This window comes from Peromyscus leucopus, chromosome 7 (assembly GCF_004664715.2).
Source record: "Peromyscus leucopus breed LL Stock chromosome 7, UCI_PerLeu_2.1, whole genome shotgun sequence".
NCBI classification, from domain to species: Eukaryota; Metazoa; Chordata; class Mammalia; order Rodentia; family Cricetidae; genus Peromyscus; species Peromyscus leucopus.
Genome location: NC_051069.1, coordinates 116,527,680 through 116,547,145, shown reverse-complemented (window position 1 = coordinate 116,547,145; position 19,466 = coordinate 116,527,680). Strand labels below are relative to the sequence as shown.

At 42.9% G+C, this 19,466-nt stretch overlaps 1 protein-coding gene across 5 annotated transcripts in view; it reads left to right on the top strand.

Moving 5' to 3' along the window:
- The window catches only part of Prr14l (proline rich 14 like), a 74,192-nt gene that overhangs the window by 13,828 nt on the left and 40,898 nt on the right, over positions 1 to 19,466 (top strand). For 3 of the 5 annotated variants that reach the window (XM_028870718.2, XM_028870715.2, XM_028870720.2), the window contains 3 exons: positions 6,245 to 6,317; positions 13,864 to 13,917; positions 14,165 to 18,944. In XM_028870718.2, coding sequence (XP_028726551.1) covers positions 6,245 to 6,317; positions 13,864 to 13,917; positions 14,165 to 18,944 — 4,907 coding nt within the window. The remainder of the gene's footprint in view (positions 1 to 6,244; positions 6,318 to 13,863; positions 13,918 to 14,164; positions 18,945 to 19,466) is intronic. The other 2 variants (XM_028870722.2, XM_037208149.1) reach the window with 1 other exon arrangement.

Sequence of the window (19,466 nt, the reverse complement as noted above, 5' to 3'; positions counted from 1 at the left end):
TAGTCCTGTTATTTGGGAGGGTGAGGAAGGAAGATTGCCATCTGTTCAAGACCACCCTGGACTACATAATGGATATCAGGTCAGACAGCTATAAAGCAGGATCCTAACTTGAAGAAAGAAAAAAAGCAAAAATCAAACAAACCAGACAAAATAAAGAGAACATATTTTCAACATATAATTTATAAATACCTTGTCTTATACAAAGAGAATCTTTGTTTTTGTTATGTTTTGTTTTTTTGAGACAGGGTCTCTATGTAGTCCTGGATGTTCTGGAACTTGCTATGTAGGCCAGGCTGGCCTCAAACTCACAGAGATCAGTCTGCCTCTGCCTCCCAAGTGCTGGGATTAAAGGTGCGCTACCACACATAGAGAATTTTTGAATTGAGAAATTAAGAAACAAAACTCAACTGAAAGTCATAGTGCATACCTTTAATCCTAGCACTCATTTAAGAAGTTAACAATTTAGGGCTTGAGAGATGGCTCAGAGGTTAAGAGCACCGACTGCTCTTCCAGAGGTCCTGAGGTCAATTCCCAGCACCCACATGGTGGCTCACAACCATCTGTAATGAGATCTGGCACCTTCTTCTGTATAAATAATAAATCTTTTTTTTTTAAAAAAAGAAGTTAACAATTTAAATACTTTAATCATGAGAAATCTTTCAATCACTTAGAAGATACATTCATCATCATGGGTTTAGTTTACTAGGCGTGATGATACAGACCTGTAATCTGAGCATCATAGAGGTAAGGGAATAATGATTCAGGAGTTCAAGATGAGCTTCAGGTATAGAGCAAAGCCAGGCTAGCCTGGGCTAGGTGGCAGCCTATCTTAGAAGCAACCTGAGAACATAAATTAGAAATACTTAAATGTAAACTAACAAATAATTCTTTCTTGCTTTAGAGTTGTGTCAAGAGGTGTAAAATCTTGAACTAGTAATTTTGGTTCTTTGTTGAGGAATACTTTATTTTGGAAAAGAAAGAACTTTTTTTTACTGACTTTTTTATTTTTTTAATTACACATCATATTCATTAATTACACTCATGATATTAATTACATTTGTGGTATTCACTGATTACATTCACAGTATTCATTCAGTAACTATATTTATGATATTTATTAATTATCTTAATTATATTGATTTATTACGTTCATAATATTATGTCCTGATACTATCTATTGTCTGTTTGTGGGGCTTTTCCATCACATAAAACAGAGATTCTGTACTTAGGAAATCACTGCTCTATTTTCTTTTTTTCTCCATCTTGAGAGAAGGTCTAATTTTTCTGTCTCTATATATTTGTATATTCTATATATTTCATGTAATACAATTCTATAGTATTTATCCTTTTTTTCAAATGTAAAAACATTTTATGTACAAATGTACAACTTCAGGAGAACTAATACACAGGTAGCCTGAACAAAAAAACAGATTATAATTCAAAAGTCCAGGGTTATTTGAAACTGGAAAATACTTTCTCTTTAGAAAATAGTAAAAATGATAACATTTTCCAGTTAGCTCTTTTAAGCCAAATAATAGCTGAATTATACATATAAATATTGATTAGATTCTGGGATACAGAAGAAACCTAGCTTCATTTGTTCACAGAGCTATGTTTTACTTAAGTTGTGTAAGTGAGATTCCTATTCATCTTCCCCTTCACTGTTTGATTTACAGCAGACATTTTTCTGTAGGCTAATCCATATTCCAAAATGATTTTAGCCTCCTCTCCTGAAAGTATGGCCAGCATTTTCTTTCATCAACCTGAAATAGTAAAAATTCTTATCCTAATAGTGAAATGTTTTACTAAAGCTTACCCAGTGATTGGGTAAAACCAAAACTTATTATAAGCCATAGTCATCCTAGGGTCCCTCCTGCTAAGTAGCCTCCCTGGATCTGTGGGTTGTAGTCTGATTGTCCTTTGCTTTATATCTAGGATCCACTTAAGAGTGAGTACATGCCATGTGTGTCCTATGACTAACAAATAATTCTTTCTTGCTTTAGAGTTGTGTCAAAATGTGTAAAATTTTGAACTAGTAATTTTGGTTTTTTGTTGAGGAATACTTTATTTTGGAAAAGAAAGAACTTTAAATTTTTTATTTTGTTTTGTTTTGTTTTTTGAGACCGGGTTTCTCTGTGTAACAGCCCTGGCTGTCCTGGAACTCAATCTGTATGTAGTCCAGGCTGGCTTGGAGCTCACAGATCTGCTTGCTTCTGCCCCCCCAAGTGCTGTGATTAAAGGCGTGCAGCAGCAGCAGCAGCACCACCACCACCACCACCACCACCACCTGCTTTAAATTATTTTTTTGAGATTATAATTTGCCGGGTGGCATTGGCGCATACCTTTAATCCCAGCACTCAGGAGGCAGAGCCAGGTGGATCTCTGTGAGTTCGAGGCCAGCCTGGTCTGCAGAGTGAGATCCAGGACAGGCCCCAAAACGACACAGAGAAACCCTGTCTCAAAAAAACAAAAACAAACAAACAAAAAAAGAGATTATAATCTAACTACATTTCTCTCTCCTTTTTCCTCCCTCTAAACTCTCCCATATACTTCTCTCCCTTGTCCTCCAAATTCATGGTGTTAATTGTTACTGCATGCATATATGTATATACATTTATTTTTTTTTAAAGATTTATTTATTTATTATGTATACAGAAGAGGGCACCAGATCTCATTACAGATGGTTGTGAGCCACCATGTGGGTGCTGGGAATTGAACTCAGGATCTCTGGAAGAGCAGTCGGTGCTCTTAACCTCTGAGCCATCTCTCCAGCCCCTACATTTATGTTTTGAAATATAACCTTCTAAGTCTGTATGATGTTACTTGTTATGTGTGTTTTCAGGGTTGCCCATCTGACAGGACATCCAGTGGTGTGTCTTCCGTGAGGAAGACCACCTTTCATGCTCCCAGTTTTCCTCAGTTGCCTTGTTTTTTTGGGTAGTGGATAAGGAAAAGTCCCTAAGGCCTAAACTCTACACACAATTTTTTTTAGATTTATTTTTTAATTTATGTGTATGAATATTTTACTTAGGTGTATGTATGTGCACCATGTGTGTGCCTGGTACCAGTGGAGGGCAGAAGATGCCTTCAGATCTTGGAACTGGAGTTACTGATAGTTGTGAGCCACCATTTGGGTGCTGGAAGCCAAACCCAGGTTCTCTGCAAGAGCAACAAGTGCTCTTGACCACTATTTATATCCAATATATAGTTATCTGTCCAGCACCATGAGATTTCTTTTTCTTCTTTTCGCTTTTTTTTTAAATTTTTCAATTTGTTTGTTTATTATTTATTTATTTATTTATTTATTTATTTATTTATTTATTTATTTATTTAGGGCTTTTTGAGACAAGGTTTCTCTGTGTAACCCTGACTGTCCTGGAACTCACTCTGTAGACCAGGCTGGCTCAATCAAACTCAGAGATCCTCCTGCCTCTGCCTCCTGAGTACTGTGATTAAAGGCATTTGCCACTACCACCCAGCCTATAAAAGGATTTCTTGTTGGAAAATAAATCAAACTTCAGTGACTTAAACGTGAAAACTCTTGGCAGCTGAAGAGATGTTTCTGTCAGTAAATGCTTGCTTGCTAGGCAGGCCTGAGGAACTGAGTTGACCCCAGCACCCAAGTAAGAAGCCAGAAGTGCTGGCACACTTGTGGTCAGAGGGTCTCTGGGACTCTCGCTGACCAGCCTAACCTATCCTTACCACCGAGAGACTCCTTCTCAAGAAACAAGGTGAGGGCTGGTCGAGCCGACCCTGAAGGTGAAAGTGTGTAATGTGCAAGCCAGAAGGCCTGAGTTTGATCCCTAGAGCCCATGGAAAGATAGGAGAGAACCAGCTCCACAAAATTGACCTCCACATGTGCACAGAGGCACATTCCCTCCCACATCATACACACAATCATAATAAAGGAGAGAAAATGTTGAGGGGCAGCACCAAAGGTCAACATCTGGCCTCCACCTCCCCACACACGCCCACAGGTGCATATACACACACAGTGGAAAACAAATGTTGATAGGCTGTTCTTGGGTCTGCAGGGCACTACTGTCCCCTAGTTTGCTGTGGCTCTGATTTCATGCAACAGAGAAGTATTTCAAGCATGTTGCTGAGGCGTAAAGTTTTCTGTGACTTCACAATTGGTGCCCCACTTAAAGCTGCAGTTTTTCTGATTAAGATCCAGAGGAAAGTCCCTGTAAAAGTTCATCTCTACATATAAAGGTATAAGGAACTGGAGGATCCATCTATCTGGTGCTAAAAATGTTTCTTTCATTAGAGTGTTGGCAGTTGAATCCAGGGCTTTGTCCCTGTTAGTTAGGCACTATACCAACCGAGCTGCATCTCCATCACTATTTGTCTTTTTCAGAAAAACATCTCAACTCAGTAGCTCAGAGACTGGCCTCTTAACATCTGTGCTTCTTCCACATTAGCCTCTGTAGAGCTGGGATTACAAATATGGGCCACCAGAGCCACATCCAGGAGTATGCTTTTTTTTTTTTTTTTTTTTTTTTTTTTTAATTTTGTTTTTTCAAGACAGGCTTTCTCCATGTAGATCAGGCCAGCCTTGAACTCACAGAGATTCACCAGCCTCTGCATCCTGAGTGCTGGGATTAAAGCTGTGTGTCACAGCGAGTATGCTTTCTTAATCTTGGATCTGGGTTTGATTTGCAGCACCCATGTGGTCACAACTGTCTGTAACTGCAGTTCCAAGGACTCTGACCTCCTCTTCTGACCTCTGCAGGTACCAGGCACACAAATGTTGTACATTCATACAGGCAAAACATTCATACACATCATAAAATAAATTAATTAAAAACATGAACTAAAACTGGGGCCTGGAGAGATGGCTCAGTGGTTAAGAGCACTGGCTGCTCTTGCAGAGGTCCTGAGTTCAAGTCTTAGCACCCACCCACAGCTTGTTACTGATTATAACTTCAGTCCTGGGAGATGGGATGCCATCTTCTGGCCTCCAATAGCACTGCATTTAGGCAAACAGGGAAAGCACTCATGTAAAAAACAATACTTTTTTTTGTTTTGTTTTGTTTTTTTGAGACAGGGTTTCTCTGTGTAGCTTTGTGCTCTGTGTAGCCTTTCCTGGAACTCACTCTGTAGCCCAGGCTAGCCTCGAACTCACAGAGATCCGCCTGGCTCTGCCTCCTGAGTGCTGGGATTAAAGGTGTGCGTGCCCTGCCGCCCCTTCTCCCCCCACATTTTTTTTTAAAAGATTTATTACATATATAGTGTTCTGTCTGCATGTATCCCTGCAGACCAGAAGAGGGCACCAGATCTCATTACAGATGGTTGTGAGCCACCATGTGGTTGCATGGGATTTGAACTCAGGACCTCTGGAAGAACAGTCAGTGCTTCTAACCTCTGAGCCATCTCTCCAGCCCTACATTTTTTAAAATTAAAAAAAATCTTTTAAAACTTTTATTTTGAAGTAGTTTGTGATTTACATAAAAATGGAAAGGTAGAACAAAAGTTTAAAAGTGAAATCTGGCCTCAATTTATTAGACTGAGGAACTTTTTTTTATCATCTTGCTGGCCTGGAACTTGCTGTGTAGACCTAACTGAACTTACAGAGGTTTCTTTGCCTCTTTATAACTGGCATTAAAAGTCACAATTCAGCCATTTACCTCCCAATTTTCCCACTGATTTGCAAGTGTCTAAGAGTTCTGCCGTAGCTGCTGTTCCAGAGATCCAGCTGGCTCCTTCTCTTCATGTTCTTATTCTTTTCAACCCCGTCATTAAAGTTAACTCTCCATAGCTGCTGTGTGAGCTGCATGCCTGTGCAAGGGAGCTCAGAGAAATCTTGGAAGGAAGAAAGGGCCACTGGCCTCTCCTCTGCTACCGTGGCTTCTATCCTGTACCTGCTTAAGCTGGCACTGCACTGTTTATTTCTTGTTTTCAGATGCACGCCTGCGGTCCCACCTCTCAAGAGGCTGAGGCAGGAGGATTATAGCTGTTTGAGTCCCACCTGTGTTACATGGTAACCCCTACTTCCAAAATCAACAACAACAACAAGAAAAAAAAGCAAGCATTACCAGGGCTTGTTTGCATCTGCTTCAAGCTCAAATTCTAGAGAAGGAAGACTTTTTATTAACCTAAACTTGAGTTTTCCTTCAGATCTCAGTTCCTGTGACTGTTGGCAGATTTCTTGGAGTTACACTGAGCTCTGAAGTAACAACTGATGTCTGTGAGCTCAGGCACCTCTGCATCATCCATTGACGCTTGGGCTTTCTTGTTGCAGGGTCCCCTCCTGATTCAATCCAGCAAGGATCCTGTATGTGTAAACCTGCCTGGAGACCTGCTCAAGAACAAAGGTATGATACTTCTGTTGTTGCGTTTTTTGAGACATGGTCTTCCTGTATAGTCCAGGCTGACCTGGAACTCATAGATAACCACCTGCCTCTGCTTCCTGAGTGCTTGGATGAAAACATGTGCCATCACACCTGGGAAGATTTTTTTTTTAAGATTCACTCATTATTTATGTGTATGTGTCAGCTTGCTTAAGTAAGTGTATACCATGTGTGCAGAAGCCAGTGGAGGCCAGAAGAGGGTGTCAGATCTACTGGAGATAGAGTTAAAGGCAGTTGGGAGCCACCATGTGGGTGCTAGGGGACTGTAAGCACTCTTAATTGCTGAGCCATGTTTCCAGCCTCCAAATTGGGGATTGTTAAGAAAAGGTTTAGTTGTGTTCTTTTGGGTGGCAACCAGTGTACACTCTTAGTGGGAATAATGTATTCTTTTTTTGTTACCATTTTTACCAGGTTGGGTTTTCTTTTGTTTTTGTTGTAGTTCAGGTGGGGAGGAGTGAATGAAATGGAAGAGTAAGGGTAGAAAATGGTCTGGAAGCTTATCTGAGGAGATGTGAGGGCATGCGAGTGGTGGGGATAGGTTCGGCTCTGTGCTCACCAGGCCTGCTGAGGCTGTGGTGGAGGCTTGAACCATGTCTTATAGAGTGAGGCTCTGTGCCCACCAGGCCTGCTGAGGCTGTGGTGAAGGCTTGAACCATGTATTACAGAGCTGGTGGTTTTCTTCCACTCTAGTCTCCCGGTACTGAGATCAGATCATGACCTAACATTTGACAAGCAGAGTATATAGGTGATCTCTAGGGACCAAGCTAGCTCAAGCTAAGCCTCTGGGCCTGTAACTTTCCAGTCTTCTCACAGTATGAACTCGGACTCAGTTGGTATGCAGGTACAGATTTTTTTTTTTCCAGGACAGGATTTCTGTGTAGCCCTCACTGTCCTAGAACTTGCTCTGTAGACTAGGCTGGCCTCAACTCACAGAGATCTGCTAGGCATGTCTTTTGGGGACTTTGTTCACATCTCCTCCCACCCCCAGCCCTGCCCATCTTTTGTCAGGGTCTCACTATGTAGTCTTGGCTGTCCTGGAACTCTCCATGTAGACCTCTTCCAGACCCAAGTAAGCCTGCTGTCCCAAACTTCCTACAGCCTCTTAGAGCCCTGCTCTTGGCTGGACTGAGTGTTCCAATATAGAAACCTGCTGGGGACATTTCAGACAAAACCCCTAACAGTGGGTGAGGCTCCTAGGAAGTGTCCATAGAGGGAAAGAGAAGTAATTGAGGGGTTATGTCATAGGGAGTCTGTCCTGTCCGACATGTTCAGACTGGTCCCCTCCCTGTCTGCTAATATCAGGGGTGTTTATTTTTTGAAACAGGTTTTGTGTAGTTTAGCTGGCTTTGAATTTGTCTGTATAGAGCAGGCTGACCTCAAACTCAGAGATCCTCCTGCCCCTGCTTCCTGAGTACTGGAATTAAAGGCGTGAGAAAACTGGCCCAGCTCTTTGCTTGCTTGGTTTTGTTTGAGGCAGTTTTCATGTATTCCAGGGCATCCTTGATCCTGCTATGTAGTCAGGGGTGACCTTGAACTCCTGATTTCTTACCTCTTTTCAAGTGCTAGAATTACAGGTATGTGCTGTCCCACCCAGTTTAACTTCTTAAGTGTTGTATTTTAAAAACTACAAAGGAGTCACACCATACAACAGAACCCATGGAGGAGGTTTATTGAGGGAAGGGGAGAGAGAAGGGGTCAGGGACTGGTCTCTAGGGATGAGAGTGAAGGGAGAGAGGGAGAAAGAGAGATGTGTGTACTACCTTTGGTGAGGGTGGGGAAGTGGGTGGATCCTGCTTTTATAGGTCACTTTGAGCGTGCATATATGGGCTTACATAGCTACGCATGCATGCACATAGATTACATGATCACGCTGCACATGGATTACCTAGGACATAAAGCCCTGGAGTGACTAAGCATTTTTGCGTGACTGCTGACAGCACAAGTGCAGTGATATGACTCCAGAAGTGGCTAGAAGTAAAATTAAGCTCATCGATATTTGTTGTTGTTCTTGGTTTTTTGTCTGTTTTTCTAGACAGGGTTTCTTTGTGTTGTTTTGGAGCCTGTCCTGGAACTTGCTCTGTAGACCAGGCTAGCCTTGAACTAACAGAGATCTGCGTGCCTCTGCCTCCCAAGTGCTAAGATTAAAGGCGTGTGTCACCACCACCCAGTGGGGAGATGGTTTCTTAATTCTAGCATGAAGTAACATCCCAGTGTAGCTCCCCATCCCCTATTATTTTTTGAACCCAGTTTCGCTTTATAGACTATCCTAGTAATATATAAGCAGGTTCCAGGCCAGCCAGGGCTATGCAGTAGGATCCTGCCTCAAATTTTTTTTTTTTTTTTTTTTTTTTTTTTTTTTTTTTTTTTTTTTTTAAGATTTATTTATTCTGTGTTCTGCCTGCATGCCAGAAGAGGGCACCAGATCTCATTACAGATGGTTGTAAGCCACCATGTGGTTGCTGGGAATAGAACTCAGGACCTCTGGAAGAACAGCCAGTGTTCTTAACCTCTGAGCCATCTCTCTAGCCCTCAAACCATTTTTTAAATTATGTTTATTTCTTATGTGTGGGTGTTCTGCATCATGAAGTGGAAGCCAGAGGACAGCCTACAGTCATTTCTCCCTCCACCATGTGGATCCCAGGGATGGAACTCTGGTCCTCAGGCTTGGTGGCAAGTGCCTTAACCTGCTAAGCCATCTCATTGGCTCCTGGAACACTTTATGTAGATCAGTAGCCTTCAATTTATAATGCATCTCCTGCCTCACCTCCTGAGTACTGGAATTAAAGGCACATATCACCATTCCTTGTCTGTTGTAGTTTTGTATTCTCCAATGACCGATGATGGTATTGTAGGGTTTTGTTTGTTTGGTTTTTGGTTTTGTTTTTTAAATTGTGGATGAGTGTTTTGTATACATTTATGCCTGGTGCCAGAGAGTCTAGGGGACAGTTTCAGATCCCTTGGAACTAGAGTTACAGAGAGTTGTGAGCTGCTCTGTTGGTGTTGGGAACTGAACCTGGGTCCTCTGCAGGAGCAGCCAGTGAGTGCTATTAACTACTGAGCCATCTCTGGTATTTTTATGTATTTAGTTTTCGATTACATATCTTTGGTAGTATGCTTTTTGGGGAGCAGGGTGATAATTCAAGACAGGGTCTCTCTGTGTAGCTCTGGCTGTCCTGGAACTTGCTCTGTAGACCAGGCTGGACTCAGAGATCTACCTGCCCCTGCCTCCCGAGAGCTGGGATTAAAGACATGCACTACCACCGCCTGGTAAATACTTATTTTTTGAATTGATGCTAAACAATTTTAGATTCACAGAGAAGTTGAGCCTGTTCTAGAGTATGCCCATATCCCCATACATGTGTACATGGATAGTGTGGTAGTGTGGTGGTTTGAATGAGAGTGGCCCTATAGGCTCCTATATTTGAATACTTGAAGGTTCCTAGTTGGTGGAACTGTTTGAGAAAGAGTAGGAGATGTGTGACTTTGGAAGAGGTATGTCACTGAAGATGTGCTTTGAGATTTTAAAATCCCAGGCCATTCTCAGTTAGCTTAGTCTCTCTCTGCCTCCTACTAGTAGATAAGGATGTAAGGCCTCAGCTACTGCTCCAGTGCCCTGCCTGCCTGCCTGCTGCTGTGCTCCCAAGCCATGATAGTTATGGACTCACCCTCTGAAATTGTAAGCCCCAATAAACTTTTTTCCATATAAGTTGCCTTGATTGTGGGATCTGATCACAACAATGGAAAAATAACTAAGACAGATAATTTTGATAGTTAATTTTATGGGATTTAGAATCACCATGGAAACATATGGGTATATCCATGAAGAATTATCTAAATTATGTTAACTGAGGCAGGAAGACCCGCTCTACTTGTGCTCACTACCATTCTTGGGTGGAGGCCAGGACTGAATGAAAAGGAGAATGTAGAGCTGAGCACAAGCATTTACCACTCAGTGCTTCTTGACTGGGTTCAATCTGAGCAGCCACCTCTACTGTTTCCCACCACACATTCCCTGTCCAGCATGATGGACGTGAGCCAACCTTTCTTCCTTCCATAAGTTGTCTGCCTCAGGCGTTTTGTCACAGCTGCAAGATGAGTAAGAGGTAGGTCCCCTGGTATTAGTTAACATCTTACCTTAATACACTACATTTTTAGTCCTTAAAAGCCAGTATTGATAAATTATTAATCCAAGTTCATGCTTTATTCAGATTACTGTACTGAGAAACTTTTGCTGTTTGAGGATCCCATTTATCCTCATGTCATTTCAGGATTCTCTAATTTGTGATAGTGGCAGTTCCTGTGTTTTGGTGTTTGGGGGTGATTTAAGAGTGCAGGTGAAGCCGGGCGGTGGTGGCACACACCTTTAATCCCAGCACTCAGGAGGCAGAGCCAGGCGGATCTCTGTGAGTTTGAACAGAGCAAGATCCAGGACAGGCACCAAAACTACATGAGAAACCCTGTCTCCAAAAAAAAAAGAGTGCAGGTGTATTGTAGACTAGGGTTAGAGGTGTAAGTTACTTTCAGGGGATGCACTGTATTATTACAGTCTCAGCCCTGGAGAGTGAGGCAGGAGGATTATGAGCTCAATTTTAGCCTAGGTGAGAACATACCTTTTAGGAAGTGTAATTTTTATTACATTACATTAAGGAAGGACACATGCTATCAACATGTATTAGTGTTTGTTGGTTTTACCCCATTGTAAAGTTACTCTTCTTCCTTTTCATACTTTAAACTCTTTAAAAAATAAAGTTGAGGACTTTATTAAAAAATAAAGACGGCTCAGCGGTTAGGAGCACTGGCTACTCTTACAGAGGACCCAGGTTTAGTTCCCAGTCCTACACGGTGGCTAATAAGCATCTGTAACTCCAGTTCTAGAGGATTTCATGCTTTCTTCTGGCTTTCTCAGACACCAAGGTGTACATACATATATTCAGGCAAAACACTCATATATACAAAATATACAAATAAACAAATGCTAAATAATAAAATACAAAAAGTAAAAATAAAGTTGCCTTAAATTCTGCTTCAAAGTCTTGTACAATTTCAAAATGTATGTGTATAAAAACGAATCACCTTAACGGGTCAGAATATCATTTTGCTTTCCAGCTGTACACAAAGCTCTTTCTCCACCTACTTTCTGCTATAACTACTTGAAAGTAGCTGCTCCCTCACCCGCTCCCTAAGATTCTTGATTAAGTAGAGAACAGATGTGCTTTAGCAAATCTGAACTTCACTGCCTTGCACAGAGGAAAACCATAGTCCTCAGTTTGGGGGGTGGATGAAGAATTTCTCATTTTTCTGGACAGATGTATTGAGGGTACAGTTACCTCGATGCTGAACATATGACTTAATGAATTACATAGCATCCTATAGAAAGATGAAATGAAATTATGAGGAGTGCTTAGGCTGAGAAGTTCATGGGTAGATTGTTATTTGGGATCATAGGAAATTAGATTATTTCACAATGCTCAGTACTGTGTGCAGAATTGGAGGTGGCCTTTTGTTAGTAATTAATATTTATGCTAACTGTTGACATCCAGTGCACATTTATCCATCCAGGGCTGCCTCTGCCTATCCTAGAGGTCTGGGAGTGTAGTTCAGTGGCAGAGCTAATTGTGTGTGGTTCTGGACTGGATTGATTGTTAGCACCCAAATAGCAAACTCATTACTCCCCCGTCCTCTCTGTGAGGGGATGCTAGCCTTGTACCTGCCAGGCAAACCTTGTATCACTTAAGTTTTACCTGCAGCCCATACTCCAAATATTTTTAAATGGTGTTCTACACCTAGATACCATTGTAATTGTTCTCGTGTCCAGTTAAATAAGAAAGAGAAAAGGCAGGCAGCTCTCCGAAGACTGCCAGCACTACACCAGGCAGTGTTTGTTTGTTTTGTGTTTTGTTTTGTTTTTTTTTTTTTTTTTTGGTGGGGGTTGTTGTTGTTGGTTTTGTTTGTTTGTTTGTTTTTTGTTTTTGAGATGGGGTTTCTCTGTTTAGCTTTGGAGCCTTTCCTGAAACTCACTCTGTAGCCCAGGCTGGCCTTGAACTCACAAATCCTCCTGGCTCTGCCTCCTTGAGTGCTGGGATTAAAGGCGAGCACCGCCGCCGCCTCCTCCTCCTCCTCCTCCTCCTCCTCCTCCTCCTCTTCCTCCTCCTCCTCCTCTTCCAGCCCAGGCAGTATTTACATGTGATAGTTAATCCTCCATGCAGCACCGAGGTAAGTGTACTTACTGTGCTTTCTACAAAAGAAGAAACTGAGGCTCAGAGGAGGAAGTACAGTAGAGTTGAGGAGCTTCAGAATTCTGGCTGGCCTTGAATTTGTGGGGGGCCTCCTGTCTCCCTCCTGCTGGCCTCACAGGTGCGTCTGTAGTTGTGTTTACATCCATACAAAAGGTGGATTTGTGTTGGTGTTTGCTTGCTTGCTTTCCTAGTTTCTAATGGCAGTCTTTATACTAACTCAGAACTGAAAGGAATCAACTAAACTTCCATGTTCCTGTTACTCAGCTTCAGGATTAATCAGCCCAATCTTACAAAAAGGCAACTGGATTTTTTGTTTTGTTTTGTTTTTGTTTTTCCAGGCAGGATTTCTCTGTGTAGCTCTGGCTGTCCTGGAACTCAAGAGATCCACCTTCCTCTGCCTCACGGATGCTGGGGTTAAAGGCGTGCCCCACTACTGCCTGGCTCCGAAAGGCAGTTATTACAAGTCATTGGAGTTAGGATCATTCAGCTTGCAAGTTAATCTTATATAAAGTTCTACATATACCTGTTCTTTTTCTTTTTTCTTACTTGTTTTTGGCAGTGCTGGGGATTGAAACTGTGATTTCACTAATACTAGGAATGGGCTCTACCACTGAGCTGCAGTTCCAGCTCTGACTGTTCCTTTTCAAAGAGCTATTTTATCCATACTGTATCTGATTTCAGATAATAAAATAGACATTGAATAAAAAGAATGTTGTAATGACAGTTTACTAGTGATAGCTAGCTAGATGATTGATTAATTTTACAATACCTAACATTGATTCCAGGACCTTGTTCATACTAGGCAAGTGCTTTACCGTTGAGCTTTAGTTCTAGCCCTTTTTTCAGCTTTTTTTCCCCCCAGTTTTTGAGACAGGGTTTCTTTGTATATCCTTGGCTGTCCTGGAACTTACTCTGTAGACCAGGCTGGCCATGAACTCACAGAGACCTGCCTGAAAATGGCAACTTCTTAAGCCTGAATCAGGCTCACATTTTCTGTGTTACTCAGTTATCTAGTATCATCTGTGAATGCCAAGTAACATAGTAAGAAAGATGTTTTTTACATTTCAATTTTTTTTTTTTTTTTTTTTTTTTACAAAATTGGCTGCTTTTTTGGGCTCTTTATCATAGTTTGCAAAGAAACAAAGCCTTGTGTGGCTTACATCTTTTTGAGTTGAGTCATCATTGGATGCATGATGAAATTCACTTAGGTAGAGCAGCTTTTTTATTTTTTAAATTACATATACTTATTTGAGTTTCTTTCTCTTCTGTAAAAGGAAATGTACACAATACAACTGGAACTCTGCCAGAACCCATTGAAGATAGGCAAGGTATGAAAACCAGTGGGATTAAAGGGTAATACTGAAGGACACAGGGTGGCGCTGTGTATCAACGTCTGTCAGCTGGGTGTAGTGAGCACCAGGAGCAGACAGAGTCATGACCCGCAGAGAGCTTTTGGAACCCAGAGCTTTAGTTACCCTAGAACCTCCAGTCTTGGGGACCCTGGATTAATAAAGCAGTTCTGAAAGAAAACCATGTGGAGAATTACTGATTGTCCCTTTTGGTTGTCATTCCCAGGGGACTGTGCAGTTTCCAGAATGAACAGAGGGAAGGAGGAGTTGTGTGACTTCAACCGTGTTTGTGAAGCAGGTGACAGTCCCCACCAGATGCCCAACCACTGTAAGGAAGTACACAGTTCTGCACATGATAGTTCCACCACTGCAGGAAGCAAAGGTTCTGGAAAACCTTCAGAAGAAAGTTCTAGAATTTTATATCTCACATCATATTTATCTAGCCCCAAATCCTTAGAAAAACTTGGTTTTGAAAGCAATGGTTTGATAAAGGAATCTGCTGAAAAAATGCACAAGGTTGATCAAAGCAAGAACTTCACTTGTGGAGAAGAAAATAAAGAACAGTATTGGAGGCCCAGGAGTGAAAGAGGGAGTCTCTTTCTTTTCAATGGCAGGCAACAAGAACAGGATGGTTCTGGTGAGAAACAGACTGTGGAATCCAGTAACTGTTGCACTCAGGCTAGTTCCTGTACAGAGAACTATAGTTCTATGCCTGATTCTTTTACTGAAGCCACAGAAATAATGTTTAAAAAAAAAAATCTGAAAATCACTTTAAACATTCAAGGTAATTTGGTAAACTCTGAGGACCATACAAAAACTGTCACTGATATGAACCATCCTGAGAGACACTCTGAGGAAAGCAGTTTCTCCTTGTTGCATAGTGAAGAGCCAGCACAAACGACAGGAAAGTCTAGTGCATTACATGAAGAGATTTCCAGTAAAGACTCTAAGTCTGAGGTTAGCATCCAGAGGAATCTGGGGGACTCTCTGCCAAATAAAGCATCATGCAATGATTTTCTGTCTGGAAGTAAAGCCCTTCAGAGTTTGACACCAGCAGATCCAGTGAGTCCTGAACATAATGAAATATCAAAACCCAAGAAAGGTACTGCAAAATTACCACCATGTCCAGAGCTTGATTGCAGACCTGCTTTAGAAAAGCATGGACAGGCCTCACATGACAATGTTGCACATTTAGATGAACCCATCATTGCCTGTGAGTTGAGTGAACGTTCTTGTAACAGTGAACTAGCTGTGCACAAAATAGAACATGAATGTGTTTTAAATCAACAAGTGTCCCTTAATTCTCAAGAGCATGTGACATTACCAACTTACTCTCTACTAAATCTGAACAGAGAGATGCCTTCAGCAACATGCACAGATGCTCAACAGAGCCATCGTTCTCTAAAGAATGGAGCAAGTGTTACCACCAATACTCAAACCATTCCTGCTGAGACAGAATTGGAAGCCATGTCTCCACAAGGTGACAAAACCTGTGATGCCTCTTCATCCATCCACCCCTTAAATAGCAAAATAACAAACCCCGAAGGACAAAAGGAAATGGCTGATTCAGGTATCAGAGATCTACATTCCATGTTTCTCTCAAGAGCGAAGGAAGCAGCTGGCTTTTCCTTTGTCACAGAATGTCAAAATGTCCAGTCTCAGGATAGCTCCAGCTGTCAGTCTACAACAAGAAATGCATCTGAAAAGAAGATGCGCTCTGATTGTGCTGCTCTTGGACCCACAAAAGACAGCCCGGAAGTCAACAACTGTAAAAGAAACACTGCAGATGCATGCCAGTCTAGCTGTCAGTGCTTCCGAAGACTAGAAGACGTTGTGGAAAATAGCTCCTTCTTGGTGCAGGAGCCTGCCGGGAGGGAGACTCCAAGCAGCGTTCAAGGAGGCAAGGTTAGAAACGAAATGACAGCGGGTGTGGCCGAGAGTGGAGCTTGGAACACCACCACTCACGCTCCCAGTCAGGCGGGAGCCAGTGAGGAAGGACTGGGGGGAAAGAAGCAGGGTAAACACCAAGACACTGCAGTTGATGAGCACGGCACCTCTGCTCGTGCCACCCAAGAACCGAACCAATCTACAAACATTCCAAGTCCTGACACGCTAGTGGACCCGTCTCTGACTGCTACTTCATCTCATTTTCAAACCAGGTACCAAGCAGCTGAAAGCCTTGAGCAGAAAGCAGGTGACGTCTCTGACTGTCAGAGGAACCAAAATGGTTCAGACAAATGTAGAAGGGAAGGGAAGCCAGCTCGGGAAGGACTAAATGGTGACCACCAAGACACTATCCCTGAGGTAAACCACAAGGGAAAGGATTTGACTGTCAGTTCAGGCAGTAAAAACCCTGTGTTTTGTGATAGTTTGGAGAAAAAAGATCCCAAAGGAGCCTTTGAAAATGTTCCTGGCTCTGCAGCGTTGAAACACAGTGTGCTAGATGTGGTATGTCCATACTGCACGGATGAGCCTACAGAGAGCGTGCTGGATGTGGAAGCACCTAGCCGAGCTGGTCGTTTGACAAGGCGAAATAGACTGGCATACCACGAGACCTTAAGGAGCACCTCATCTCTTCGAGGAGAACTGAACGTTGTATTTATAGGTACAACTCTCCAGGACTTGGAACTCCCAAATGTTGCTGCTTCTACAGGAGACTCTCCTGAAATACTAAAATCACATGGAGAAAAAGTATGCAGATCTCTAAAAGACAGTGGAATGGAAGAGTGTCCAGACTCTGCCATTGATCGTGAAGTAAAATCTGCTGCTGCTGCTGCTGCTGAGCCAGCTAGGAGAGCACAGGATGGAGGCGGTGTATCTTTAAATCACGTTCATTGTGAGCATCAGGATAAAGGAGCATCTGTGACAGAAGGACTGAGACGGGAAGCCATTTCTGAGTTTGGTGGGAAGGAAACCTTTGGATTATTCTCCAAAGACTTGATGTCTTCTAGGTGCCATGGCTCTGTGGAGATGGTGCATTCCCATCTTTCTGCTCAAGAACATTCACCAGCTGGTGTTTGCAGTGAAATGCCTAAATTGAAACATCTCTTTAAACCCAAAGATGGTAAACTGCTTCATGAAAACGTCAAGGATTGCCCAGTCCAGTCTGACGTGAAGGAAGGAATACCAGCGGATATAGGTAACCCTAGTGAAGGAGGTGGTGCATACATCAGTGTGGACAAAACTGTTCGCAAAGCTTGTCGTTCTCATGAGATTTCCAATAAGCATTTGCCTTTGATAATGGAAACAGCAATTAAAATGAATAAAGAAGAAACTGAAGAACATCAGAGAGGACCACTGGATCACTTACCTGTTGGAGAAAAGTCTGAGGAGACCATTACCAGAGAAGGTCATGAAGGTAATTTTTCTAAGAGGTCTCAGATCCACTTGAAATGCCACAGAGTGCAGGATGTTGCTGGAAACCCACAAAGCCAGAGAGTTGCGGACTACGTCTTGCCAAAGGAAGAACATATATATCAAAAGGGTACACATGCACTGCTGGAACAACACATGTCATTGAACGTGTCAGATGAGGTGCAAAATAAGAAGCAGCCTGTGGCTAACCGAGATAAGTCCATCATAATGGAAGAAGTCACCCTAAGAAAGCCAACCACGAAAAAAATGGCTAGACAGCTTCAGCAGTTGGCAGATCCAAAAGAAGAAAGCTTATGTCATCTGTTAATGAAAGACGTTGAGTTAGGTCCTCAGCTTCCTGGTACCTCCTGGAAAGAACGTGATTCCAGCTCTGCTGGAGGTAGTCAAATACATGGTGCCTTTGTGACTTTGTCATATCAGCAAAGATTGCTTCCCGTAAAGAAGCAGCCTCATCGAACGTGTAAGAGAATTTCCTGCCTGGAGCCAGTCACTGTGCGGAGAAAAATAAGTAAAGTGAGAAATTCTGATTGGGGAAAGTGTTCCTCTAATCCCATCCCCACGAAAGCACACAGACTTCTCAGTCCATGTGCCGTGCCTGCCACGCCATTGGAACCTGAAGCAGTACCTAGCAGGAGCTTGTGTAGCCACATACCAAAGCCAAAGGCTACTCTGTGCCATCCCTTGAGGAGCCTGAGTTGTAGGAAGCCTACCAAAGAATCAGCCTTACTAAACAAGTTGTCTATCCTTGCCTCCAAATTGGTTCTGGCCACAAAGCCCCAGAAACTCAGATATCGGCGATATTCCTCTTCCCTTGTTCCATTGGCTAAAAGCTACAAGCGCCTCAGATATAAAAAGCTCCTAGATGGATTTTCATATAATGCAATGCAGCTGGACCCATATTTGGCAGCTACTGGATGGGATAGGAGGTCTAACAGTAAGCCCTTGGCACTTTATTCTCTTGAAGCTGTCAAAATGAGCTTCATAGATTTGAGCAACAAGATGCCATCACTGCTGTTCGGTACCGAAATCTTCCCATTTTCCTTTCATGTGAAATCAGCATCCAGTTGCACGGTCGAGTCCCCCAGGACTTTTCCTGAGCACTGTGCTCCATCGAGGCTTGCCTTAGCAGAGACCTCCCAGTGCTCATCTCCACCTCCCAAGTGGACCTTTTCTTTTTTCATGTCCCATGGTTGCCCTGGGATGGCCACATTCAGGGAAGACACTGGCCTCTGTAGTCAGACACGCACTCAGGCTCCTCCACAGACTACAGCTCCTCTCCAAGACTATGGAGGCACTGCCATAGTCCAGACCAGAGCAGACTGCTCTGGCCTTGGCCTTCACACACTTCTAGCACTTTGTTCACCAGGATGTTACCGAATCTGGACAAAAAAACGGAGCTTCTCCAGTCACATGCCTGCCATGCAGAGGCTCTTCTTGACCCAGTTTACACAGGGCTTAAAAGGGTTAAGGTCTCCAGCCTCTCTAGCGGACAAGGTCTTCTGCTCTCTGCCCTACTCAGTGGGCCGAGTGTTGTCCATTTGGAGCCAGCATGGGCCCTCCTGTACCTTTGAATTGCCAGCTCTTCATTCCACTCACAGCAAACAGCAGGGGAGCCTGAGTGCCCTGAGCAGGTAAGAGCTTGTTGTTTCTTCTCTCAGTGTATTCCATGTTTGTCTCCTGCCATGGGAAAGGAGAGGGGCCACTGCTAGAACTGCAGACTGTCCGCTGAAGGCTTCCTGTGTCTACACTGCTCTGTAAAGTCTCTGTTGAGAGTGCAGCAGTAATTCTTAGCTATAGAGGCCCCTAATTTGCCCCCAGCATCTTCTCTTATATCTTGCACTATTCTTTCCATTTACTCTTCATGCCGTAATCTTTTTCCCCCCGTGAGACAGTGTCTCTACATAGCTCTGCTGTTGTGGAACTCACTATACAGACCAGTCTGGCCTACCCAGCTTCCTAAATGCTGAGATTAAATTTATGTACCACAATGCCCAGTGTGTGCCACCATCTTTCATTGTTGTTTATTTGTGACACTGTGTCTCAGGCTGGCCTGGAACTCAAGAACATCTTGAGGGGTTGGGGATTTAGCTCAGTGGTAGAGCGCTTGCCTAGCAAGCACAAGGCCCTGGGTTCAGTCCTCAGCTCTGGAAAAT